At 42.2% G+C, this 27,534-nt stretch overlaps 1 protein-coding gene across 1 annotated transcript in view; it reads right to left on the bottom strand.

Annotated features, from left to right (window-relative positions):
- Positions 1-27,534, bottom strand: part of ARHGEF4 (Rho guanine nucleotide exchange factor 4) — a 217,691-nt gene that overhangs the window by 29,393 nt on the left and 160,764 nt on the right. The window contains exon 7 of the mRNA XM_054206849.1: positions 14,731-14,870. Within this exon, the coding sequence (XP_054062824.1) occupies positions 14,731-14,870 (140 nt within the window). The remainder of the gene's footprint in view (positions 1-14,730; positions 14,871-27,534) is intronic.

Genomic DNA, 27,534 nt, shown 5'->3' on the forward strand with positions numbered 1-27,534 from the left:
CAGAGCACCCATCACGGACAGGCTCTTTGACAACAGTTGTAGCCCTTTTCTTTCCTCTAGCCAGCAAAGTGGAGCCCACCACTTACTCAATAGCCAGCAGTAATAGCACTCCGCAGGAAAGGAAGAGGAGGACCCAGTATTCAGGACCTTCATTGACAGGAGGTAATTCCACATCTTCCAGTTCTCACAGGCTCACCCCACACACAGCCCCTTGTGAAACTGAGAAATAGGAATCCAGCCCCTGGAGGTAGGGCGAGATGATACAGTAGCTAGTGCGTGGAGCTGGGTGCAAGGAGGATGACTCTGCACTTCACCCAATAGTTTCAAACATGGAAAAAAAAAATATCTGAAAACCCAACATGTGTATGTTTGTGTGTATACACACACACACACACACACACACATTCCTAGGAGCAGGAACCAGAATTCATGGCTCCCCCCTTAAACCTACTAACTGCTAAACCCCTGTGGTAGCATCCATCTCTGGGAAGGGCAATGAGGGAGCAGCCACATGACGTGGGTATGAACAGAACGCACTCAGCTGCTCTCACAATTGAAAGAACGCATATAAAAAAAAAGCTGTCTTTTTTCAGGTATTAGCACATCAATGCCCATAATGTTTCTTGAAGATCTGTACAGCTCCTGTATGTATCCTGGAACACAGTAGGTGAAAGATTTAAAAGGGAGAAGGTTTAAGAGTTATGGTCTGGCCACGTACTTTATTTCATTTTATTTTTTCCCAAATTGTGCTAACATCTGCAGGGGTTATATAGAAAGTACTAAGCAGTCAAACAACTTCCACTGTCTCCTTATGCTTCTGTAGCATTTAAGATATCTGTCTTTTTCAGCCATTATAAAATCAAGTCTAGGATTATTTTAGTTTGTTGGTTTATGAACTTAAAGATCCTGCAAATCGCCTTGCAACTAGCCTAAATATAGAACAAGGGGAATAACGTGTAGGAAGAGGGCTTGTGCTCTCAGTGAAGCTTCGAGACCTGATAAGCAGAACTCCACATACAAAGGAAACTACTGGGATCCACAGGCTGCCTGAGCTCCCAGGTGGTTTTGAGTTTTTGGCCTGCATTTGCTTAATGGCTTTGAAAAACCAATTCTCCCCGCCATACGCACCACAGCATAATACATAGACCCCCAAGCTTGCAGACTGCAATTTAATGAAAGTACTTCAAGTCCACAGTTGACTCTCATTGCACTGTTCAACTCCTGGGCATTCTGCAAATCCTGTGTGGTTTTGAAGGTTTTTCATGAACTGAGTTTAGGCATAAGCCACCATAAGTACCATAACTACCATAAGTAGTTGTGAGGGACGTGGATCTTCAGGAGAAGCTAATCATTGTGAATGGGAAGCATGATCACACATGCTTCTTTGAAACCTGCACAGCAACTACCAGCTCCTCTAGTCACTTAGTTACACAGAAAAGAAATCAATATCAACTCCAGTGACCCACCAAGATGCACACTGGTGAGTCAGGCTGGCAGAGATGTGCTGTTGGTGCCATAGGATACTGGGCAACTTCTAAAATCCATGATGATGTAAACCTCCAGTAATCTCCTGAAATCTTTGCCACTCGTGAACATGCTCGAGCATTGGAAGGTGGAAGCACAGAAACTTTGACTGAATATCTATAAAGACATCTTAAAGGGGAAAGTAGTTTACTTCTTGGACGCTGCTCAGAGACTGCCTGGAAGGAGAAGTTGGGAGAAACCGATACCAAGATGAAAATGCAGAAAAAAAAGATGCAAAATTGTAATGGAGGGTATATTTTCACCTAACTTTGCTGGAGCTGTCTCTAAGAAACATCCGAAGCCACAGCTATGCCCCTTTGCTTTTCTGATGTACAGACCTAAGTGCCCTCCTGCACTACGTTGCCTGGGGACATACAACATGTTTACCTTGCGTACATCTTGGAGCATTATACAATTACCGTTAAGTTGAAGTAACCCTTCTGACCCCACAGTGAATAAGCAAGCATGAGTAGAAACTGGTCTCGACAAGGACAAAGACTGCAGAGTGACTCTAGCTGTGACCTGGCTTTTGTTTTCTCCCCCCGCAGTGAACCCCTCACACAGTCCTTCGCAGAGTCTGCGCACGGGGGAGTCACTTCCATGGTAACTCCAAGCGTTTTGGCGGGGGGAAGGGGGGGAGCTCTCTAGCTCCTGCCGCACGCTGCTAAACACCATGTGGCATTTTTCTATGACAGAAATAAAGCCTCATTCTTATTCCTTGATGATCAGACATGCTTCTGTGGTAGGTGGCATCAGCCAGAGATGAAATAACTGAAGGTTTTACCTCGTGGCTTGTAGTAGAGTGGGATTTAGTTTGCATAACTATCACTGAGGGAGTATATTTCATGTAAGCGTTGCACAGTCTTCATTGGAATCTGATTTGCAATTGTAATAATTTACTTCCAAGCCTCCCTCTAAGAGCCGTCCTCAGCCAGGACTGCACCAAGGGAATAGCGCTGCCACTCAAACGGTGCAAGAGGCGAGCGCAGAGCGGCCTCAACGGCCTGGATCGCACTCAAAGCCACGCTGGAGCTACAGAAGCTGATCAGTGACCAAGCCTTCAGGGAGTGAATTACTCAAGAACCCCCAGTCTCATATTAGATGAAGCAGAAATGGAAAGACACCCCTTTGCTTCTCATCAAAATGATACTAATTATTATCCAGCCCTTACTCATCACTTTGCTTGTATGTGCAGCGAGAGGGGCCTAAGCTTTTGAAGACTGTATTAGGTGACAGTTTTAGGAGTGTAGAGACAAACCCACTTGTCTGCCAAATGAAAAGAGCGTTTCAATATTGTAGCAGCTGAACTAGGAACTGAAAAGCACACGTACATAAAGGTGAAAAATTAATAACTGTAATAAGCAGCACAGGTGCTTCAGTAGAACAAGCAAATAAATAACTGAGGAGATGAGCAGTGAAGTTATATGCAGTGCCCTGGGAAGGCAGAGAGCATGTGCCCCAGCGGAGGCCCCCGAAGGCAGCCGTGCCGAGGGAGCAGCCCTGCCGCCAGCACCTTTCCCCTCTCACGAGAGAACCAACTCGGAAAGGAAGGCTCTGACTAGTAAGCTAGATTTCTGCTAAAGCACATTTCCAGGACTTCCTATACGTGACTTCGCACCAACAGGGATGTGCTTGCTACAAGTACAAGACAGAAAACACAATTCAACTCCTCTTAAAGCCGAGGACACATTACTATTGTAGACACAAATAAACTGTGCTCTAAAAATCACTAGAGGAAAAAAGAATACTCTTCCTGGGTCATTTATCAACACCCTCTCTCCGATGAGGTGAAAAATGTGTCAGAATATTAACAAGTAATAAAGACAGGAGAAGAAGTGCTAGAATTGAGCCTGGATTAGGCCCATCTGACCCAAACGCATAGTTTTTGCCCCAGCCACACTGCCTTATTCTCTGTGTGGGGCACAGAGCGTGGGCAAACCAGGCAGGCAGCTCCGTGGTGTGTGTGCCCGCTCTGTTCATACCATGCGAACACAGCACTGAGTATGCAAATACTAACTTCTTTACAAGTTTTCCTGAGCTGTTCCTAAATCAGGTATCTTCTAAGGTAGCACTACTCTCTCTTTCTACACCAATGAAGCCACAGACGCAAATACAAACTTCCCTGTCCCTCTAGTTGGCATCACTGGCTGGCTGGATGCTGTGTACACAGAACTACAGAGGAAAAGAACATGTTCAGCACACGCAGAAAATTTCTATGGTTTAACAGCACAAGTAACAAATGTCACCTGGATCAATATGACTGTTTTTTTGCCCCCTCCCCCCACTTTAACCTTTCTTTAACATAAAAATCACCAAATTATTACTGCCCTTTTCACAACACTGACCTGTTGAAGAGTTTCTTGGGGAATAATTTTCTATTAATTTTTATTTTTTTAACTGGGTGATGAAAATACTTCCACCTAATCACACTGTGGTGATCAAACCATTTCAAATGCATCTTTCAAAAAAGAATCCAGGCTATGAGTGGACATTCGATGGACAAATTTCTACTCGGTATTCAGTTCAACAACTGAAAACAAGGCCTGAGAATGAAACTGTGAGAGGGGCAAGAATTGCTACCTGCAAATCAATCCATGAAAACCAACTTTCCTTAACACGCAAATATCCCACTCTCACATTTTGCCCAGCATCCAAACTAAGCAACTATCAACCCTGTTATGCACTGAATTAACCCTCAGTAACAACTGCAGCTAGCACCTCCCGAAAGGATGTCATTCACTATTGAGCCACGGCCAGAAAACATCAGAACAAGTACGGCTTCTTAAACCGCTTGTGATCACATATTTCTAAAATGGAAAACAGTCTGTCAAAGGCCCACAATTTGCTGTGAATTTTGCAGTGTGTAACACTGTGTTACTAGAGCACAGTTACTCCCACTGCATGTTTCTCCAGCTAGTACTGCATCGTTTAAGCCCACACAACTTCTACAGCCAGTACTCCCCAGGACAGTTTACTCATCTCATACTGCCAAAACTTTACAAGTCGTTCTCCTGCTTGAGTACTGAGATTCACGAGATAATTATCAATGGAAAGAAAATTGGCCTGACGGTTTCTTTGTGTAGTACATAGATTAAGGCATGGCCACATCGGTACACTGCAAAAAAAGCAGCCATGTAGAGGCCGCCCCAACAATTAAAAAAAAAAAAAAAAAAAAGCCACAACAAAAAACCCCGACAGAATCTGCTTAGCAACCAGTCTTCTGCTTTCAGACTCTACTAAAGACAGAAAATCTCCCAAGCTCTTCTAGATCAAGTTTTATTTTCAAGAGCAGCAACAATCACTATTAACAAGTTAGAAGCATCTGGGAATTACTGTCACGGCCTAGAGCTCTGGTGTCAGAGGAACCGTGTTGCTGCTGTGAGCCACGTACTGACACAACACATCCCACGGGCTTGTGTGAGCTGAGGCAACGGAGCTTCCAGCATCACACACAGGAGATGACACATTTCCAGGGTGGGCTGGGCTAGTGCTGGGCATGCTTTTTAGGTTTGACTGAAGGTGGAAAACTGTCTCTCAGTACTGAATGGCAAATGACAAGCAAGGGATACAGACAGGAATGACCTGCAAAACAAAGCCCAGAGAAGCTGTGGATGCTCCATCCCTGGAGGTGTTCAAGGCCAGGCTGGACGGGGCTTTGAGCAGCCTGGTCTAGTTGGAGGTGTCCCTGCCCAGGGCAGGGGGGGGCTTGGAACTAGATGATCTTTAAGGTCCCTTCCAACCTAAACCTTTCTATAATTCTATAAAACGAAGCACGTTACGATAGATGTGGTGGAGCAAGGAACAAGCAGAGAGAAGCAAAGACAGGCTGTCACAATCCATGCAATAGCCTTGGAAAATGGATCTTTTCAATGCAAGATTGGACACAGACAGAACAAAGCATGCTGTATTAATGATGCTCTGAAATAAAGACAGGCTGAATGGGATGGACAGTAAGATGGCTGGATAGGAAAGGAAATGCTGCATCTTAGAGACCTGGCAAGATTCACAGCTTGAATGCAATAGCCAGAAAGGGGTCAGAATAGAAGATGACACTCTCATTACAGAAGTGAGGAACAAGAACAGACAGGGTGGCAACAACATCCTTAGTGACCGCGAGAGGTGTTCAGGAGGTCCTAGAATTTATTTTTAATGCCTTTTTTTTTTTTTTTTTCTTCACTACCCTGTTTTTGAGCTGAAAATTTGACAGCCATGGGTAGCACAGAAAGACAAGGAGTCGTCTTCATTTGGGCACTATGTGTGCTGGAACAGAGAAATAAGGGAGAAGCAGAGGCACAGAAACACTCCAAGACAAGTCAGGAAAAGGAGTGAGGGAACAGGCATGGGCAGAGCAGTGGGACCTGAAGCAGGTGAGGTCAGAGGAAGCCACAATGAAGTCAGTGAAAACAGACAAAGTGGGTGAGGAGGAGGAGATTAATAACAGTGTAAGGTAAGTGACAAGATGAATGTGTTGACTAACATGGGGTAGAGGAAGACGCATAACATACAGAGTTGAAAAAACACTGAAAGATAATCCCTGTAAGAGTTTTTAAGAGAGATGGCTGGAGAGGGGAAGGAACAGGAGCAGGCTTTATTTTTTGGTAGTTTCTAGACCATAAGACTTCTTTCTTTCTGACTATACAGGAGTTTTCAAGAAAGTCACGTAGGTTTGGGCTGTCTGGCATATTCTGTTGAGCCCATACATTATAAAACATGAGTACAGGGTTCCTTTCGCTGTCATCTTTAAAAAACGTGTTTGGTTGCAGAGCAGTGTTATGACACTTTTCCAACTCCTCAGCCTCCTCACCTCTTACAGAATACATCAGCCTTGCGGATGCAGAAAACAGGGAAACTGCTTACAACTAACATCTCTGTAAAGTTCTTCCAAGATGACATATAATAATGTTAATTTGAGAATCCTCCTTCACTGTCTTCTTATAGAATTAAAGGAGCCATAGGAGGGCTGGGGAGAGCAACAAGCTCCATGGAGTACAAGAACAGCTATGAGAGTGTAAGAGACATACATAAGATGTGTATAAGAAACAGGTTGACATTTTTATGTCGTACACAACAGAGAAGCAGGACAGAAATTTCACAGGGCCAAGAGGCCTCCTGAGGCCCTTTTTTACTGATACCTCTGTTTTAGCCAGCAGGCCAGAAAAAATGAAGCAGAACAATGCACCTCAAAGAACGAGGCTTGACGGGCTGTTCCCCAAGAGCCTGCCCCATCAACCAAGAAATTAGTAACAATCTAAGACGCAGCTCAGAAGCAAACTTGGCAAGTGGCTTTCAAGATGATCAGCAAGGCAGGGAAGGGAAATTGATAGCCCCAACACTAAATCAACAGGGTGCCCCTCTGCTATACTAGCAACGCATCCGTTAGGGACAGAGGAATGGGAAAAAACAGGACATTCAGTCCATACTGGATAGCTTTATTTTCATAAAATCTGTTGACATAAAGACTTGCCCATGACATGTCAGTGGAACAGCCAGAAGCAGGAACCTCTCTCAAGATCATAGATAAAACCAGCTAGAAGTAGGATCAAAAAAAAAAAAAAAAAAAACCCATCAACACCTTTCTAGGTCACTGTTCCCTACAACTACACCTGCCCCTCAACCCAAAACTTCAAGAAAGAAACTGCACTTGAGGTTCAACTGCTGTAGACCAGCACAGCTCTACTCCTGTCCTCCAAGGCCCTGATCACACTCCACAACTCCATGCAAATCTGCCTGAAAAGTATGTGCCACATGGAGGTGGGCCAGTCAGTCCCCTGCTGCTGGGGACAAAGGCCATTCTGTTTGCCTGCCTATGGAGCGCGCATGTGTTCAAGTGTGGGAGTCGTGGGGTTAATGCAAGTAACATTTCCTCATTCTGCTGCAAGGAGCAGGCGTATGACTCCCCAGGGCATGCCGAGGGCACCCAGCGAGGGCTGGCACCCAGCGAGGGCTGGTCCCCAGTGCTCCGGAGGGAGGGGAAGTCTTTCCATGAGCCTGAAGAAAAGTGGGGTTGGCACTTCAGCAATTTCGTTTTCTCGTTGATCTTTCTTCCCCCTGCAGCTCCCGCAGTTTTGCTGCTTTTATCAGAGTGGTAATCTAAAACTGCAAGGAATATGCCAATGCCTTCACTGCATTAAAGCATGGCTGAACTTGCTGCTAACTCTGCCCCCAGTTTACTAAGTGTAGGACAAGGGGCCTTGGGTCATAGGACAGGGCTGAAGCCAACAGGGGAGAGCTTTGGAGGGATTAACAGTGCTCTCTGAAGGGCCAGAAGAGTCAGGAAGGATTTTATTTTTCCACCACAGGGTTAAAATTATTCTGGGGATTAGGAAAAAAAGAAAACTTTGCAGAGAGGAGCTTCTCTAAATCAGGATTTGAAGAGAGGAGAACGAATCTAAGAAAAGTTCTGATATCAAAACCATGCTGAGAGGAAACTAAGGCATGAGTATGGTATAAAGCCAGATATGTTCACTCCTCTGTCTCTATGCAAACACTTAAACCTGGAATAACCTCTACACTAACCTTTACCCAGCATTCCTACTCTGTTACATTCCTTCTTTATCTGCTTCGCTCAGCAAATCTTTGTACTCCAATATCCATTTTGTTATTGCACTGTTATCCATCACAGGTGTTTCTTGAACTAGCAAACTGGGGCATGGACATCCCAAAAACTATTTTTAAAATAAAGACATTGACAGAGCGAGTTGTAACAGCAAGATTCTGCAAAATAGACTTGTCTTTGCACGCGATCAGGCTACCATTTCAAGCAAGAATAACTGCAGTTTAATTTATGCTTCACTTCTGAAGTCAAATCTTAGAAGGGGTGCAAATATTGCAGTGCTTCTAATGCTCTTCCTCCCACAGAACGGCAGTGGAGAGTTAGGTACCAAACCAAGGATTCCCTAAAGCCAAAGAAGGAGCTCCCAAGGATAGCTGTGAAATACATCAAGGACAGGGGCAAGTTCCTTCTCTGTATCAGACAGAGGGCAGGTTTGAAAGCAAGGCTCGCACTTTACACATGAATGGTGAAATCACTCATCTTCATCTGCTCACAGGTTATCCTTGGCTGTTGCACGGGGCCTGATCGAGCGTGTGCACACCACAATCAGGTCCTGTAGGCAACACTGGTTGAAGGGTGGCAGACCAGAAGCCTGTGACTGGGTGCCTGTGAGAGCCTTCAGCAGGTAGGGACCACCAGGACCTCAGAGGGTTAGCGCCTGCCTGCTACACTAACTCAAGTGCAGCAGAGCAAGGGTTTGAAGATCTCAGTGGCGCCATGTACTAGAAGTGTCAGGCAGGAAGCCAAGACGTTCTGCAAATGCAACCCTTAGCCATATAGGATATGCCACCGATACGGATTAAAAGAGCTCTTTTAATGGGATGCCAAAGTATTGGAAGTTGGTTGCAGCCTTCACCATAAACAGACAAACACCTCTTGGATTAGCATCTGTAGACATGCCATGTTTTCTTTAAGTGGTGTGGAGCATCAGACAGAGTTCTGGGAACCCAGGGATACACTGGATAAAATACAGGCAAACCTTGAGATGATTTGGCACTTCAGGAGTTAAAACATTGTTGGATCATTTTTTCGTCCAAGGGGAAAACTGTGGAGCCAAGTCTCTCTCTACAACCCAGTAACTGGGAACACATTTCATGCCGGCAAAAACCAGACATTATTAAGACTCCCCTAATACTCTCAAGCTATCATTAACAAGCGTTAACAGAAGCTGTTAGAGTCTTTACAATTTAACAGCTGGCAGGGCTGATGTAAGAACTCCAAAGCCATCATGCTGTCTCCAGTTATTTCCTTTGAGTGACGTATTTCGGTCCGGTTTACAGTCACAGATGAAAGTTTGGGCATTACCTTCCCCTCTTTAAACATGTCAGTACGTGTGTGAGGACACACCCGTGCCCACAAAGAGGTGAAACATAGAGGCTGCCCCTCCTGTTCTGCTTCTTCAGTTTGGCGCCTGGAAGGAAGAGCTAGGTCCATTCAGAGACCGACCCCATAACTCAGTCATTCCCTTATGGATGTGCAGGGCCCCTTCCACTGTAACACCTCAGCGTCTTTGTTTAGGAGTTAAAACTGTGTCAGATTCCCCACGTGCTATTCTTGCCTCAAGAACTAAGCTAAGCTTGGGTTGGGTTTCTTTGTTTGTTCCTAATGAGTATCAGAGCAATAGGGCTATTAAAAAAATTGCAGTTTATAGAAATGCATCTGTGTGGATTGAACTCCTGCTGGTGGTCTGTGTGTACGCCACAGACCATCGCATACAAGCTATGGGAGCTACCTACTCACACCTCACACATACGTATGGGAACAAGCATTTGGATTGCTAAGGGCTCAACTGCATGACTGCAAATGTGAAAGCTTATCCCATTTCTCCCACCTTTCCAAAATCCTCAGCATCCACTTGCAAGACAGTCTGTCCTCAGACAAGGATAGTCCACAGTGCTGAATGAGCTGGTTTCCACCACCCTCTCTTCATCTTGAGCCTGCTGGGGAAGGATCCCTTGCACAGGGGACAACCAAGTCCTAACGCTGATGAGGGCAGGAGAAACTGGCTCAGAGCAGCCACAGCTGCCAGTGGGAGAAAGCAGAAATATGGCTCTGGCAACCCCTGGGACCACTTAGCTCCTGATCCTAACGTTTGATGGGACATAATTGCTATAGAGTATTTGAATATACTGATTTGCTTTAAATCCATTGCAAAAAGCCCTCTGAAATGACCTTAGAAGTTTGCAGACCGGAGAACCGTAAAAACTAAATCCATCAGGCAGTAAAAGAAGTTACAATTCTGACTCCATACTCTGAACATTCACATCTGAGCCCTATACAAAGTTACGCAAGCACTTGGGACCAAAAACTCCGATCCAGTAAAGATTTATGTCCATCGGGGAACATTATTTCTTGTTCTTGACAGCACTGAGCTTTATACAGTACTCTGCAAATAAATCATAATTGCTGCTTCTGGACCACAGCTGTCAACCTTGGTTGCAGAAATACGCAAGACACAAAAGTGGGAATTAAGCCCTCCGGAAAAAAAAAAAAAAAACAAAAAAGGGGGGGGTATTTGTTAACTGGTTTCTATTTGCTTTAGTATCAGTTGGGAGAGCAATATACTCACGTTAAGATAAAAAAGTGGTAATAAATCTCCTCTCCCAGATTAGACAGGAATGTTATATATTGCTTCCATGTGATCAATAATTCTAATTCTGTTTTCAGTCTGGAAATCTGTTGTGATCGTTGCTTTTTCAACCTATTCTGTACTCTTTTTAAAAAAGGGGATGATAACATTTTGCGGCACTATTTGAAATTTTTTCTGTCTTTTGAAATTTGTGCTTATACAGTACACAAGAGATTTCTATTAATTGGAATGTAGATAGATAATGTGAAAAATGCTATGAAGGATATTGTTCACGTGTAACAAAATTAAAATATGTTGTTCTGATTTCATCTGCATTAACATTTTACGAGGTTGGGGTTTTGTTTGGTGGGTTGTTTGGGTTTTGGTTGTTTTTGGTTTTTTTTAAACAAACAACAGTTTACATGTCTGTCTGGTTTAAAATTGGCTGTGCCCAGAGGAGCACTGGGTAAGCTTAGAACAACTTCCCAGTGAGCGATCAAAGAGTTTAGCAGAAGAATAATGCTTTAGAGACTCAAAAGCCCCCGTTCTACACTCCTCAGTAAGACACAGAGGACTGCTACAGTATCTGCTGCCTTTGGTACGTGGCAGATGTATTGTTTGCGCCACTTCCTGAATATTTTTCTGTATGAATTACTTTGCTAAATCAGAAACATGTATGTTGGAACCAATTAGCTTAATTGCATCTTGTCAACAAGCACTGGTTAGCACAAACATCTGTAACATACTACAGTATTGTCACTTTAAAACATAAGGCAATGGTGTTACATGTCTTAGATAAAATCCTGGCCTGCTGAAGCCAACGAGTCGTGCGCTTCTTCAGGAATAAGACTTCACATACCAAATTCCAAACTTATCAAACATAGAGCCGTAAGAGATAAGGAAAAAACCAGGGAGTCTTGCAGTTATTTTCCAAACACTTAGTGCTTTGCTTTCACAAGACGGGGACAGTACTGTTCATCTATGGCTGCAAGGGGCTCAACACCCCACACGCTGAACTGCAACCGCATTTCTTCCAGAAGCGGAGCACCATATGGACCCTTCGCGCAGCAGGACAGAACAAACCCTTTGTACACATCAGATATTTCACAGCAAAGAGCCTAAGCCTACTCGTCCAGGCCAATCACTTGATAAGCAGCATAGTTTTCCTTATTATCACCACAATCACTGAAGAGCTGGGCAGACAGGCTTTTTATATGCTTAATTCCTCACATTCTCAACTGCAGTCTGCATATAACACAATTCCTGAAGCTTGAAGCTATGGTCTGTCCTATGCATAATATTTCTGCACTGAAAGGACAGAACTGCAATGCATTTGCAGTATAGATTTTTCTCTTGCCACATTTTACCTTATTACATGGTAGAAGCAAAAAGATACGAGGATAGGGTCTTTGCCTGGAACGAACACAAAGTAAACTCCACCAAGTACAATCTAAATCTAAACACAAAACTCTCTTTTCATGAGCATCAAGAATGCATTTGAAAGAACGTCAAACAGATGCCCCAAGAAAATTACTTCCCCTGCCTCTTTTCTCATCCCAAACCCTTATTATTACTTTTTGATTGATTTTTCTTGGCTCTTACACACTCTCATGCTGATCTTCTTAGGTGGGCTCTATACAACCTTCCCAGCTTTCTTTTATCCCTCTAGTCTGCTTGCCAATAAACCATTCTAGTTTTATGAAAGGTTTCTTTTTTATTTCATAACCATTTTCTCTTGATCCAAAACGAGCTAAAACTTAGTGGTTGGGCGTTTTGTTTTTTAATGCAACACTTGGTCTGCCAAATGCCTTAAAAATGTATTTCAACCTTCTCTGTTTATTTGAAAGCTGTTTCTTCCAAGAAGGCTAAGAATAATGTGGTTACCATAGTTTCCTTATCCACAACCAATAAAATGCAATTTGCAATACAATAAAACAAAGACAAGACTACTCACAAAACGTGACTAAATGATTAGACATTGGTATCTTCACCCTACATCACTCCTAGCACTACTACAGAAAATACTCAAGACTAATCGATATCCAGCTTTTGGTCCAGCAGACAGCTGAAGATAGGCCTGTCCGATTGCCAGCTATTTGAGATATTTCAATTCCAACACTTAAGATGTCTGTTCATGTACAATCCCTACCCCACAGATTTAGCATTTCAGCTCAGAGATTTTGTATTTTATTGTACTCTTTTGTTCCAGGAAGTGATTGTGTAGGAAAGCACTTTGCTAAGGCTCAGTGAAGCTAAGTGGTGGATTAATTACCCGTAGGAACCAGTTGACAAAGTAAACAATGTACTGCCTGTTCTTACAGTTTTGTTGGCCCCTGAACAGGCAAACTCCTAGGGAACAAGCCAAAAATAATCTTTTTTCTTCCAGTCAACTGGCCAACAAAACCCCATATACACTTCAAAGACTACACAAATTACACCTGCTTTGGACACATCCATTTGCTTTCCTGATTAGAAGTTAAATGATGGAATCTTACTCTAATAAAATGAACTTTGAAGAAAAGAAAGAAAAACAATTGTTCTCAATAATAATGAACAGTATCTGAGATGAAAGAGAAAACCTCAACATACATGATGGATATACGGACCACTGCCAAGTTAATTTTTTTCCTGATTTTAAAGAGTTGTAAAGATTTCCTTTAAAAAAGTAAAATATTTTGCCTTTTGCTTTAAAAACAGGAAACAAAAATCCAGAGGACGTTCTGTTTGATGAGACACACTGAGAAGACTTACCAAGGCAAGCACCTGGATGGGAGAGAGGCAGAATCCTCCTCCCACACTCTCAGTGCACACTGTGGGACTGACTCCTGCGGTGCCTGGGACTCTCAGAAACACACCGGGTAAACGTGGGAGAACACAACTCAAGATTTTCTGATGTTCTACTAATGCTTGCTTGCCGGTAGCAACAGTTCAAAACAGCTGAGGTTAAATCAAAAAGCTCTGGCCATGGTTTGATAACACCTGGATGTAAGGAATAGGGGAAGAAAACACAGCAAGTCTCTTCCTTACCCCAGGCACCCAGAGCTGTAGTCAGGGATTCTGAGCACTAGAAGCAGGAAAACTGCTAGAAGAGCACTTGCTGCTACAGTCTTTGAAGAAAAGCTGTTATCCTCACCGTGCAGCTTTCTGGAGCTTTTGCAGACCCCAGAAGCACCATCGCTGTATATATCAAACAGAGGCACAGAGCCTCAGTCAACATAGTTTCAGTTATAGCTTAGCCACAAGAAAATATAATGCATCTTTTATCCTTGCCTTCTCATCTTGTGAAGGTCATGTAAAGGTAACGAGTACAGGGAAGGTATAAGAGTGCAAGAGATCACTCTTATGGTGAGCATGCTGCACTATTCCAATGAAAAAGCTTATTAGTTCACCCCATCAAAAAAGCATTCTGTGGGTAACAGGATGCCACCTCTAATGCATTAGACAAAGCCATTGTATTTTTACAGAAAAAACATCTTAAATCCTGTTACTATGTTGCTCATCGCATCAGTTAAACTAAGTAGTTAATTTTTAAATTGCTGTTCTCAAGTTAATCAGTGTCAGCACTATAAAATAGCTAAAAGCACTGACTAAAAAGGCACATCTTTCACATCCCTAGAGTGAATTTACTGGGGAACAGGAAGAAGCAGTGCAGACCAAGCGTAAATTAAACTTTTCACCCTTCTCATTTACTAATAAAGAAGTTGAACAAAAAACCAACCTAGTGTACATACATTTCCTTTATGCCTTCAGTACAACACATCTCAAGTCTCACACCAGCTCTGATGAGGCTGCTCGTTAATGGTTTTAAACTTCCCATCTAAAAACACTTAAGAGAAGAGTTACCTGCTCAGGACCTGTGGCTCTGCATTACCTTACATCGTTGTCCTCTACTGTTAGAGACAGCGCCCTGATGGCAGGCCCAGACCCTGTCATTACCCAGTTGTAAGTGGTACCCACAGTAAATGATATTTGAAGCCCCATCCACTTTGCCATTATTGCTTTACTTGTTGACCTCTCTTACGATTCACAGCAAGAACTGGCATCCTTCCTTATCCTGCCTGTCAGAAAGCGACCAGTGCAATACCTCATTGATGGCAAGCTGCTCTCCGCCTCCCCCAGGGTGGCCATAGCGGTGGTTGGAGCTCCGGAAGTCCTCATACAGGTCCTCCTCACTTCCCACATCATCTGTTAGAGCTGTCTTATCCAGTGCCCCATCGGTGATCACTGCAACAACAAAAAGAACAAATTGGTATAGCTTAGCTGGGGTGAGGGACACTATAGCACAGCATACAGGAAAAAAAGGCAAGGAAACTATATAGGCAATTTCAGGGCACAATTCCAGCCTGGCGCATGCCCATTTTTCAGAGAATTTTTCTCCATTCATGTTTTGTTACCATAAATGATTGTGTCTTTTTTCTAGACTGGAAAGTATGATTTAAAAAAAAAATAAATCAACAACTGCTGCATGTTGAAAGGAAAAGATCAAGTAAGAATAAGAAAACAGGCTCTGAACAAAGGTGCAGGGCAGAGATGACGCAAACATGAGTTCATTCTGACATTGCTGTGTTGACAGGAGACTTGACTAGGTAACAAGCTCACGTCTGCCAATTCATACATTGCTGATTACAATTTACCAAATCCTATTAGACCAAGGAAACTCTCAGCCTTTGGGAAAAACATTCACCTTCCTCTTTGTCCACACATGTATTTAATTTGAGTACCCTTTTTGTTGCCTAAAAAAGTGTTTGCCCCAGGAGGGCTATTCTGCTCAGCACAGCTCTGAATAAGCTACAGGTAATACAGGGTTAGCGGTCTGTAGTTAGAACAAGCACTGAAGTCTCAAGATACAGGCATAAGCCTGAGCGAAATAAAAATATGGCATATATACTCCTTGCACAGAAGAAAATGGCACTTCATCTGGTTCACAGGCAGGAACCTTTCCTAAGGTCTCCTCAAGGTGTTAGCAAATACCCTTCAGTGGCATGTTGACCAATCATTCATTCATCCCATATCTGTATAGGCTACTGAGCATAAACTTTCTGTTCTCAAGATCTGTGAAAAATGTCAATGATTAAAGAAAACATTTGCTGACATATTCATCTGGATTAGCAATTGCTAGGACAACAGTTTCCATGACAAAGAGGTGGGCTTCACAAAGATTTCTACGCATGAAATAAGTAGCTAAGCACAAACACGATGCAGACAACAACAGCTGACACAAACTAAAATTACTAGTTAACTGACTTGACATAGCTATGGTAGTAGAATTGAATTAAGTGAAACCACAGATATTGCTATCATCATTCCTGGTGACAGTCTTGGCTGCCCAAGTTACACATGATGGCACACACAAAATTTTTGCAGAACAGGTGAAAAAAACCTTTGAGTTTGATCTTGTACAGCTTGGATAGGCAAAGCACCACTCCGAGCCTGGGATGCATAAGCCTGTTCTTGAGCCCTCATTTTACTCCATAATGCAAGTGCACCGTATGAACCTGTGTCGATGGGCCAAGAAGACGTGCCTAAGGGTTCATTAGGTTCATAACCTAAAAGCAAAGCTCCCCAGTAATACAAAATAAAGTGCTGTCAGAGGTTACAGCAAGACGTGCAAAGATCGTCCCTGTCAATGCTTTCACCACATGTGATGTTTTGTTAAAGCCACATCACTTCATTACTTCTAATAACATGGTGAGGCGTAAATTCAGTGTAGCAGCTATCACTTCAGTGCAGTAACTTGACATCAAAATGACTGGAGTATGAGCTATTTTTGAACTAAATACTTGATTGCTTATGCTTCAAGTTCAATAAATACACACAACATAGCAAAGACATGCTCATTGTCTAACCCTGGAACTCTACTCAATACTGATGGCAGTTCAGGACATGGAGGTGCATATGAGCTTTTGATTAAAGCAGAATTTTCTGTGGAAGTGTGTAACTACCCAACCACGCAATTTTAAGTGACATTTCACAAAAAAATCAAACATTCCCATAGCTTTGCTCTGACACATCATATCATTATATAAAAGTTCTCTACCGAATACATGCCAGTAGTGTAGATTGCATATAAAGCAGTTCTGGGGCTAAGACCTAGCCCATTAATATAAAACTCAAAACCAGCTGGAATGCCACAGATATAATCATTTTTATGCAGAATTACCATGGTTTGCACTTAAATTTATTTTTTTTTTTAAGCGCATTAAAGTATCACTTTTTGCTCATACACTGTCTGAAAAACATTTGTCTGATAGTAATGAACAACTTTCAGTGTACCAGTACAGCAACAAAAACAAATCAGAAATTTTTTCAAGAACAAATAAAAGTAAGTCATTTATAAGAAGGGAGTTAGCAGTCACTTCATTCAAAACTTTCTTTGCATCCCTCTGATCTCATTCTTTTCCCTTATTTTATGCACGGCTTCGTTACTTTTGCCTTATGCATATTCTGCTATTTTCACTGCTAAAAGTAATTTTCAGCTTGAAAAATGTTCATTGACATCTTTAAAGCTTTTGGTTTTTCCCCCCCGCATTTTCCTATTTGTTCTCTGATCTGTGCTTAGACGAAAAAGCAAAAGCTCCAGGGAGATATTTATCTGTGTTACTTAAAATGGCTCTATACCTCTGCTAAGTGCCTTGAAAGCTGCGTTTGCTTTTACTAGAGATCTGTTTTTCTTCTCTGATCTTACCAAGCTCATCAATTTTCTGCAGTCTCAAAACCTGCTACTGCATTTTGGATTAGTTTTCCTGGCAGACAAGTCCGCACTGACATATTTCACCAAAAACCGTAGTTCATAGTCATATGAAAGTTCTCAGTCCTTGAGGAAGAATGGCCCAAGATAGGCATTACACTTTTTCCCAAACTAAGTAATGTTCCAGGGAAGAATAAAACTAATGAAGAATAAGAATTTGCTCTGAAGCAGCTTACAGGGGAGACACGATTACAAATAAATAAATAAATAAAACAGTAGTCTGGAATGGTGACCCAATGCACCAGAAACCCATCAAGAAAGTAGGAGAATGAAGGCTTTTAATGTAGGTACTGACTCAACATGCACAGCATAAACTAGGTCAAGTAGAAAAGAAGCAGCACTATACAAAAATCTTTAAAGACAAGTTAGCAGAGATTGCTGAAACAGTCAGCTTCCTCAGCAGCACAGTACTAGTTAGACAGGCAACTATTAAGCTGCACGATAGTTGACTCGGATGTCTCATTCCTGCCCTCCCAAATGCTCATCTCCGTTAAACACTGAAACCCACTGGTACTGCCACAGCTGGCCTCTCTGTGTCCCTCTGAAACCACTGATGTGACCTGTCCCTGGCAATCAGGCAACACCAAAGAACAACGTTCTGTCAAAAAATAATGCCAATCATCAAATTAACTCAAGCAGATTTCTCCATATTTTATACGGCTGTCCCGATAAATTTCACTAAATATGGCAACAAATCCCATACAGAGGAACACAGGGAGGGGTTGTCACCAACATTTAGTACTACAGCCTTCTGTGCAAGTACTAAAACTCTGCTTTTTGCTGTTATTAGCCCAAGCTCGGGATTTATATCATTAAAGTACAAAAGCAGACGGGTAATTCTAGCAATAGCAACTCAAGAAAGAATGCCACACAAACTCTTCTATATGCATCTGAATAGAGAATAAGGTGTCAAAGAGTCTGACTCCAAGAAGAAATATCTTCAAGATATGAAGCAGCAAAAGACATGCAAAAAATGGCACTGCAAACAGCAACTGGCACAAGTGGTTTGTGTTCAAGTGCACTGAGACAGGCTACGTTCAAGGACAAAAACATAAGGAAAGAGTTCTATAAAAATCAAATAAAGCTTGACCAAAACGGTCCAGAGGAAGAAGGTATATGGGTTCACCCTTACACTTCCCTACATGAAAAGATACCGATCAACAATGGGAAGGGTCGTGGCTGGGCTCCACTTGTGCCCCCACCTTGCTGAAGGGAAGCGTGTAAAAGGTTGATGCCAAGCACCCCTGAGAGGTACTTCTCCTACACAGTTACAGAGCTCTCCGTCCCATCAGAAAGCCATTGGATCCGTTATCAGCTCTGTGGTTTTACACAGAAGAGGACCCTGTGCCTGCAGTGAGGGCCAAGCCACGCAACGACTGCAGTATAAACCACAGCTATACAACTCATGGCCACCCCAGCTGGTGGCCGCCAGCTGCATCCTGCACATAGGTAAGTTTGGACAAATTGAAATGCATACAGGCAGGTGCCTTTATGGTAGGATGCTTACTCTTGGGAGCCATGGTCAAGTCTATCCAACACTGGAGAACAAAACAGCTGCACTGGGACAACCTCGATCTTAATAACCAACAGAAGGCGGCAGGGAGGGAAAAATAAAAGAAACCTTCCTTATGCTGTTTATCTAACTGGTGGGAAACAAAAAGAAGTTGGGATTAGATGATGTACTGAAGGTCACAGACTGAAAATGAGTATTAACCATAGTCCAGATTTCTGTTAAGACTAGCGTCACCTAGCACAGGTGATGCTGTTCGCCATGTCTGAGCTCCTCTCCTCTCTCAAAGGATGGAAAGGATGGACCTGCTTCATACATCCCAAGTGCCAGGAATTAGTGAACACAAGTTGTTGTGGGCCAAAAAAAAAAAAAAAAAAAAAAAATCCCACTCTATCACTGGAGAAACAGAGAATTAGTTTCTAGAAGAGTTTCCTCAGAGCAGCTAGGCACAGCAGCCCCAAACCTAGCACAGACTCTTAACAGAGATGTCTCAAAGTCACATAGGTTTATGTCTCTACTAGAATAAACCCCAGTAGCTCCCCGTTGGTGAGGAGCTCCAGCCATATCCCTGGATCAGAAGCCTGAACAATGACCGAGGACTGAAGGAAAATGGGCTAGAGACAGTTTCCCCAACATTTTGGTTATCTGTGTTCACTTGACTTACAGCCTACAGCTTTTAGGGGTAAGGCTGGGACAGGAATCTGTGATGATTACAGACCGCTTTGAAAGCCAAGAGCATCCATAGTTTATTAAAAGACCATTATATTAATGACAAAGGGAACAACTTTTGTGTATTTGAAGTATCTCTTTCAAGTGTGCTTTCTCAGTACCACATCCACACATTTCATTTGTCTCTGTAGCATTTACATTTAAAATAATTCACCAAAATAACAGTAGGAGCCTGATTTACACTCACAGAGCAAATTAATTCAGAGCTAACAACATCATTCCCTCTGCCTGACTGAGCAGAGAGGGCTGTGGTTTTGTGCAGCGCCCACAGGAAAGTGCACTGCAGCTGGGGAAGGGAGTAGTTCCAGAGATTTATGATAAACAAATAAAAGGGGTGCGTGGGGTGGGGAAACGGAACCCAGACGACATTGCCTGGGTGAAAAGAGCCCCTCCACCCTCCTCTTCACCCATTTTGAGTTGGTAAACCCTCATCTCCCTTAGAAATAGCTGCCAGAGTAGTGCTGCAGCCTCCATCAGTCCTGTTCTGAATTTTATGCTTCATTTATCAGCTGTTTGATATACGGAGGTCCCTATGCAGCTGCCACAGTAAAATCCATCAGAGTGATGTCATCCCACTTCTGCCCCAGCAGTGCAATTCTCTGGCTCTTTACTGTGCTGATGGACCCTCTCACATCATTCTGCTTATGGTTGTGGGCCAGTTTAACAGGAAGAGGGAAGTCTGGCGGGGAATTACCAACAAGGGAACAATGACCAGTTAGTATGAGCTTCATAAGGGGGAAAAAAACAAACCCCAAACATCCCCCACCCCACCCCACCCAAGGACATGGGCCTGCAAAGCCAAGCCTTAGAGAGCTAAGGTCCTCACGATGACATTTCTGTGTTTAGTAAATCTTTGAGGGGAAAAAAAGAACACAGAATGGGGAGGAGAGGCAGAAAATATTTAAGCGGAGAAAGCAAGCTTCATCGCCTCCATTTTAAAGAAACATTAAGAAGGGAAAGGATTCAACATAACAAAATTAAATTAACGTTTTGGTATAATGCCACAGATGGAATTGCTGTTATGAATTAAACCGGTTCGTAATTAGCTGAGGCAAAGAGCAAATCCACGCTCAAAACCAGAAAGGACATAGTTCTTCAATGGAAAGCTGAGCACAGGTCCTCTGTGGGTCTGCTGGGCGCATCACCCAGGGTAACATTCATCAGCAATAATGCACTGAGCCACCCACTCAGGTTTTGAGAGTTTTTAAATCCCAATTAGAATCTAAATGACTTGCAGGGAGGCTTAAGGGAGTTCTCAGCTCTCTCGGGTAGCGGAGATAATTATGGGGAAGAGAGATGCGGATTATGAATGGCTCTGCAGCTCCGACTCCCACGTTACCACTTGCTACGCGCTTGCAGCTTGGTCTGTTTTGCCTTGGCAGACACGCAACAGAGAGCTGCCCCCAGTCCCGTCCCGGCCTGGTGAGCGGGGTTACGAGTGGGAGAGAAGAGAGGGAGCAGCTTAGATTTGAAGAAGAGTGGAAACGATGGGAAAACCAGATAGGAAATCATGTAAACGTGCTTTCTTGATCCAAAGCCTTACCCTTTGTTGAAAAGCCCTTCTTTTGTACTGCATACAAAGTATTAATTCACTGTACACGTTCCCGTCACAGCTACTGACTTGGAAAAAGCAGGCATGTCCTCCTACTCTACATATTTGTTGTTTATTTGCTCAGGTCTGATTACTCATACATACCGACCTGTTTGCCCTCATTTTTCAGACCAGTGTCTTTGGAAATGGTATTTACTTTATGTCTGGACAACGTTGAACGTGATGGGGACAATTCTAGTTTAGTCCTTCAAGCCCTATCACAATCTAAACATTAAATCAATCGTAGCAATTGAAACTAGCAGACAAATCCAGGCGCATTCTTTACCATATCCCTGGTAGGATGCAGTGGTTGGAATATCTGGCATGGCATTTACTGCCCCAACAACAAGTCTTATTCATTGACGTAGCTGCTATTTAAAGGAGTTGGTGGGGGGGAACAGATGAAACCATCCATCATTATTTTTTGAAAGTTTCCTCTGTGGAAGACTAAAATGGTTGTGTTTCTTGTTTCTAACAAGTAACAAACACTGACATTCCAAACTCATGCTGAATTTTTACCTGTCCATTCAACTCTGCTGCTTAGCACTGTGCCTGCTATGCCTTGAAGTAAAAATCAAATCCAGACCAAACTCCCCTCCCTTGAAGTGAAAAACAACAAGAAAGCCGCCCCATCACCAGACAACTGCCTCCCAAAATTCTGACAGGCTGCTGGTTGGGAAACAGCATATCTGACACTGTCTAGTAGAGCGTGATCAGAGTCAATTCACATCAGCAGTAACCTCAGATGAGCTTTCAGCTCACCTGCAAAGATGAAAATACGACGTCCATGTCTCCATGTCCACCCGTTCTTACCCAAAAGTGTAGCAACGACTGAGGAAATTCAAGCAAATGAGCCAGGAAATCAGAACAATAGTTATTTACAGTGGACAACACCTACTTCGGCAAACTAGGAGGTAAAAGCAACATCAAAGAGTGTTAGTGCAGCTGACAAGTCTGAAAAACATTAATTTGAAAGGGCTTTGTCAATAAAATTTCAGGCTTTAAAAAAATTATTTATTTATTTTTAGGAGAGCATCTGCTCCAGCTTTTCAAAACCTTAAAAGTGCACCCACAAGTTGGAAGATCAGCAATATGGCAAAAAAAGGCACAGCGTTTTCTTAAGATTATTCCCACAGATTCCCCTACATGATCTCAACACCTGCCATACTTCAGCGCACAGTTACACGTGGTGTCACTCCTGGAGGTCACCTTTGGATTTTTCTCGTCTTTTGCTTGCACAAGTATATGAAACTTGCCTGTGGGAACACGCAAACAAAGGAGCCATACTGTCTTACTGCTCTGCCATTATCTAATCCAAGTTCATCTGAACCAAAGCCCTGGTTCATACTCAAACGTTACTCAAACTCTGTGTTTTAATATTTTTTCTTTTTTTTCCAAAAAGTCGCAAAAAATTCCAACAAAACCAATCCTTCTAGTCATCACCAGTCCTCAAATGAAGACCCTGAATATAAAATGTTCTCCCATATTCTCTCAGGAGTTGTTATTCCTCCTACCTCTGCAGCTACTTTCCAGGGACTTAATTGGAGTTATCTTAATGCAAGTGCTGTTATCTCCCAAATCTCATGCTGTCCTTGTCTGTTTTAATTACATTGATTTAGCTGTGATGTTTGCTTCACCTCTAAAACAACTTCCTAAGAGCACTCACAGGAGACTGTTAGAAACCCAAGCTATCACAGGCTCTCATAGTGCCTCCTTTCTCGTACCTGTTACTTTATTAAACAAAGGAAAGAATGTAAACATGCTGTAGGAAATTCTGGTTGATTTATATTTCCAAAGATTCACTGCTTTTATTATGTCTTTACATCGAAGTACACCCTCAGCAGACCAAGCTAGTTCTTTGCTAAAAATTTTGTTGCCAAAAAGCATACAGTTTTCTTCAGTCTCAAGTCAGAGCCTAGAAACAAGAAAATTCCACTCTATGCTAAGTTTAACTACTGGCCTGGAAAGGACCACACTGTAAAGAATGGTTAAGGTCATTTTTATGACGAATTGTCACTAGGAAGTAAAACAATTCGTACCACAAAAGTCTTTAAAATGTTGCTCCCAGTCATGCCAACTTTGCATTGAAATATCAACATCCTTACACTATTTTCATGATAGTCAAACCTGGAGCAGGAAAAATAAGAGACATGGGTCTTTCTTATAATGGAGTAATCCACATTATAACTTGAATGATTAAGAATGAAGAATTGTCTTGATAATAATTTAAAACCTTTGACAATGCATGCCCCTTTGGTTAAGATAAAGCTATTTAAGACCAGAACCAGAAAGGAGGCCGCAGGCCCGTAGCTAACCCATGCGATGAATAACACGCGTGCACTGGGCATGCACTCTTTCCAGCAAAGTCAGCACAAAGAACCACTGCTTGGCACTTCTGAAAAGCAGGCTGTTTATAAAAGTGTCTGAAGACAGATTTAAGAGGCCAACTTTGAACACTTAAATTTGAAAAATGTGACCTTTGTTTTTTCCCAGAATTCCGCATAAGGCTATAAATCTAGTCTTTATCTTTGTGAAGCTATCCAGGCTGACAAGTGGCTTATATCTACGACCTTGTACCACAGAAGTAATTAAAAATGAATGCCATGAGAAGACTTTCAATTGCTCTTGTACATTATCAAGTATAAGTCTCAAGGGGCAGCAAGATTGTTTTGTTGACATTATTTTGAATGACCAGTCTTCATGTAACACACAACAGATCTTCTGGTTTCATACTGGGGCTACAGGCTTTTCATTAAAAACACTGGTAAAACTGCTTTACCTTTAGGAAATCCCTCTGTCCCTATTTATATTTTAATCTGAGTTCTAAGAAAAACCCTGAGATCAAGCTACCAAATATTTCTGAAGGGAAAAACAGGAAATCAAGGATTAATAACATTTAACTACAACTGCCATGACAGCACGGGGATCAGGCTCTTTGCAGCATACATGTTTGAATCACACAACACTACACAAATAGAGGAAGCAAAGTCAGGCTCTGAGTTAGGGTGATTCTTCTGTGGTGTTATTCAGAACAGATCTGGGAGATCAGCTCTGAGCAAGCTACAGGAGAGATGCTGAGCATGGCCAAGTGTAATCCAGTCTTTATATTCAGAGTAGACAAAGACACAAGAGCATCTCCACTGGAAGATGGGTGCAGAATAGGAGGGTGCCACATTAGCTCAGTTTAGAGGGACCTCATGGACAGAGACAAGGTGGAAATTTCAAACTCAGACATCACACATTTACAGTTCTGCCAGCGTAAACTTTGCTGCCAGAGCCCAGGACTGATTGGTTTTAATATCCAGTACTGCTATGTCACCTGTGTTGAAGACCAGCTCTACAAGCCAATGGAGGAAGGTTGGAGCACAGAGGTGACCTGGATGAGATGGATGGTGCAGTCTCTTGCCCTCATTGCATGGCTGGGAGAGTGCTTCACACCAGCTCCACCAGTAGTCCCCACACCAGTCAGCCCCCACTACCTCTCCTCCCCGGGGCCTCCAGACTTCCCTGCCAGTGATATATATGAAAGTGAAAGACTCTGCACCAAAATCATTTCAGTTGTACATGGACAGCAATATTCTTATGAAATATATTTAAGAACTCAAGGACAGACCTTACAACCCTATACATGCAATATACATGGGAACAGAGTTGCCTACTGTAAAGTATTTCCTCCCTGGGAATCTGAGGGTACAGATACAATATGTTACTGCAAATGAAATTTAAATAATTAAGCTTGAGATACTGAATCTGTATACTGATGCATCTCAATAATTTTTCAAACATCACAGGAAAAAAAAAAGAGACTTCACATTCACTAATTTTAAGTTTCCTAGGAAACTGGTGTGAGAAGGTACCTCATTTCAGAGTGTTTTCACAACATTCAGCTCCAGGTCCGGATTATAGCTGAACATGTCAGATGCAATTTCACCCTACAGCAAGAAAACTCTTTCAAGGAAAACATTATTCCTCTTGGAATACATCAAGTATTCAATTCAAAGCCATTATTAATCATCCCTTTAAAAGGAGAAAGCATTCTGGTAAGGTCACACTGTCCAGGGTGCCTTTCATAGTTAAATTCATTACTTAGGATGTTTACTGCGGGCTTCAACAAGGAAATAAGAATAGCAGAATTGGTAAGATCAGCATTTCAGCAAATCATGAGCCCGAGATGCTAAGTGTGCATTTTGAACTATGAATTCAAAATGACACATTACCACTTACAGAGCATTGGATGCAACACAGAATATTTCGGAAGCTTTGGAGACTGATTTAAAAGTTGAACCCATCCCCAGCTGGAGATGGTAAAATTAAATGGCAAAAGCATATTAACACTGGCAGCAATGTGATTCCAATACTAACCAATAGAAGAGCGCTGCCGATTAGCAGTGACCAAACTGAACAAGATCTCTTAAAAAGGTAAGAGAAGATGAAGTTCCTTCAGAAGCCATGTTACCTAACACAAGCCTATCCTTCTTTTGACCAGTACATACAGTGTACAGTCAAATGCAAGCACGTGTCAGAAAAGGGACATTCTTCTAGAGAGAGAGCTGAAGCAGTCAAAATAATCTTGGCAAATTGACATCAATGGTGTAACTTTCAAAATCAAAACAGGCTAAAAAAAAGGAGAGTACCTTCCAGAGCAACTCTGCTCGCGTGTTCTAGGGCACAGCACTGCTCAACAAACCTGCAACTCTTTATCAATTGTTTAAACTTATAAAACAAACATAATAATCCTTTCATTTAAAGGCAGATATGTCAAATTTGACCCTTCTTGTGATTAGCCAAACGTTAAAACATTTAATTCCACGGTGCCACTGTTATTGTTTCCATTTATGAATTGATTCTTAAATTCTTCAATAGATCCCATACGCCACCAACAAGAGTAGGAAAATCCTTCGCTGCTGAACGGAGACTGTACATTTACTATTTCCCAACCCTTAGCTTTTCCAAAGCAGATAAAAAAAACACAAATAACTTGCTCCAGACTCAAAATTCCAGAAATAGATTCTAGTTTTCCAAATATCTCTCCAACTACACTGTATCCAACTGAGAGGCTGGGGAAAAGAAACAAGGAACCCCAGCCCATGCCACTTGGCTTTCTAAAGCACTCAATGTATAAAACTTCTTTAACCTCAGCTACACTGAAGGATGTGCTGTGGTTTACTAGTAACACAATGATTTGGTCATTCAGTGTCTAAAAATCACTGTTCCTCGGAACTAAAGCAAATGGTGAAGGAATTCTTCCGGTAACAACTTGCCAATTTAGAAGTGAAATGTAAATTAAAGTTATTTTCCAAAGGTCTTATACCTGATGCATGTTCACTTAGGATGGCAAATCTAAGTGTCCAGTTTCTCCTTTCCTGAGAATTTAACCAAGGTGATTTCTCTATTTATTTTTTTTTTGCCTATGAGCTTTACTCTCATATATCAAAATTGGATCTTATGAACAAAGCAACACAAATTCTCCAGGCTCAAATCGTATGGGCTGGTAGTTTTAGTACCCTTATTCCATTTGCAAATGAAGTTCCAAGGAAAACAAAAACAATTGCCCCCCGTATTTACAAACAGATTATTTTCCACAAAGAGAAAACTGCTACAGAGCAGGATGTGGTTGAGGTATATAAAAAAAAAAAAAAAAGGGGGCAATTAAAGGGCTACTTGTAAGTATCTGTGTATTTTAAGTTGGCTGATGACATTGCTTGGCTGAAGTGTAAACAAAAAATCTGTCAATTTAGATCATATTTCTGTGAAACCAAGTTGCTGGTGTATTTTCATATTCATCATGAATGGTTCTGTGCGGTAGCATCTTCCTTTAAGTTAAGGTATGGCTGTTGTCTCTGTCTTGTAGATTTAAATAATTATTTTTATTTTCGGTTCTGGTGGTATTTCCCCGCACCAGAAGCCCAACTTCATCATTCCTGAGTGACAGACTACGCAATGCAGGATTATTACATCAAAGGACAACACTGAAGTATCAATAAAGGAAAGAGTCCCCCAGGAGACTACTGTCAAAAGATATAAATTTCTTCCTCCAATATGAAAAAATTAAAAATAACCCTTCTAAAACAAATTCCCAGAAGATGTCCATCCAGCCTGGAAAGCCATCTATCTTTGCTTTGACAGTGACCAGTGCCCTCAGCACCAAACACATTTGTCTTATTTGACAAATAGGGAGTGTGTAAAGAGTGACCTGGAGAGATCAAGAGGAGGAAAACAACCGCAGGGCAAGGCACATATTGCATGCTGTACTGCCGTGCACACCATGGCAGCTCTGAAGTGGCTCTCCTTAGTGTTCACTAAACTTCTC

This window comes from Rissa tridactyla, chromosome 6 (assembly GCF_028500815.1).
Source record: "Rissa tridactyla isolate bRisTri1 chromosome 6, bRisTri1.patW.cur.20221130, whole genome shotgun sequence".
NCBI classification, from domain to species: Eukaryota; Metazoa; Chordata; class Aves; order Charadriiformes; family Laridae; genus Rissa; species Rissa tridactyla.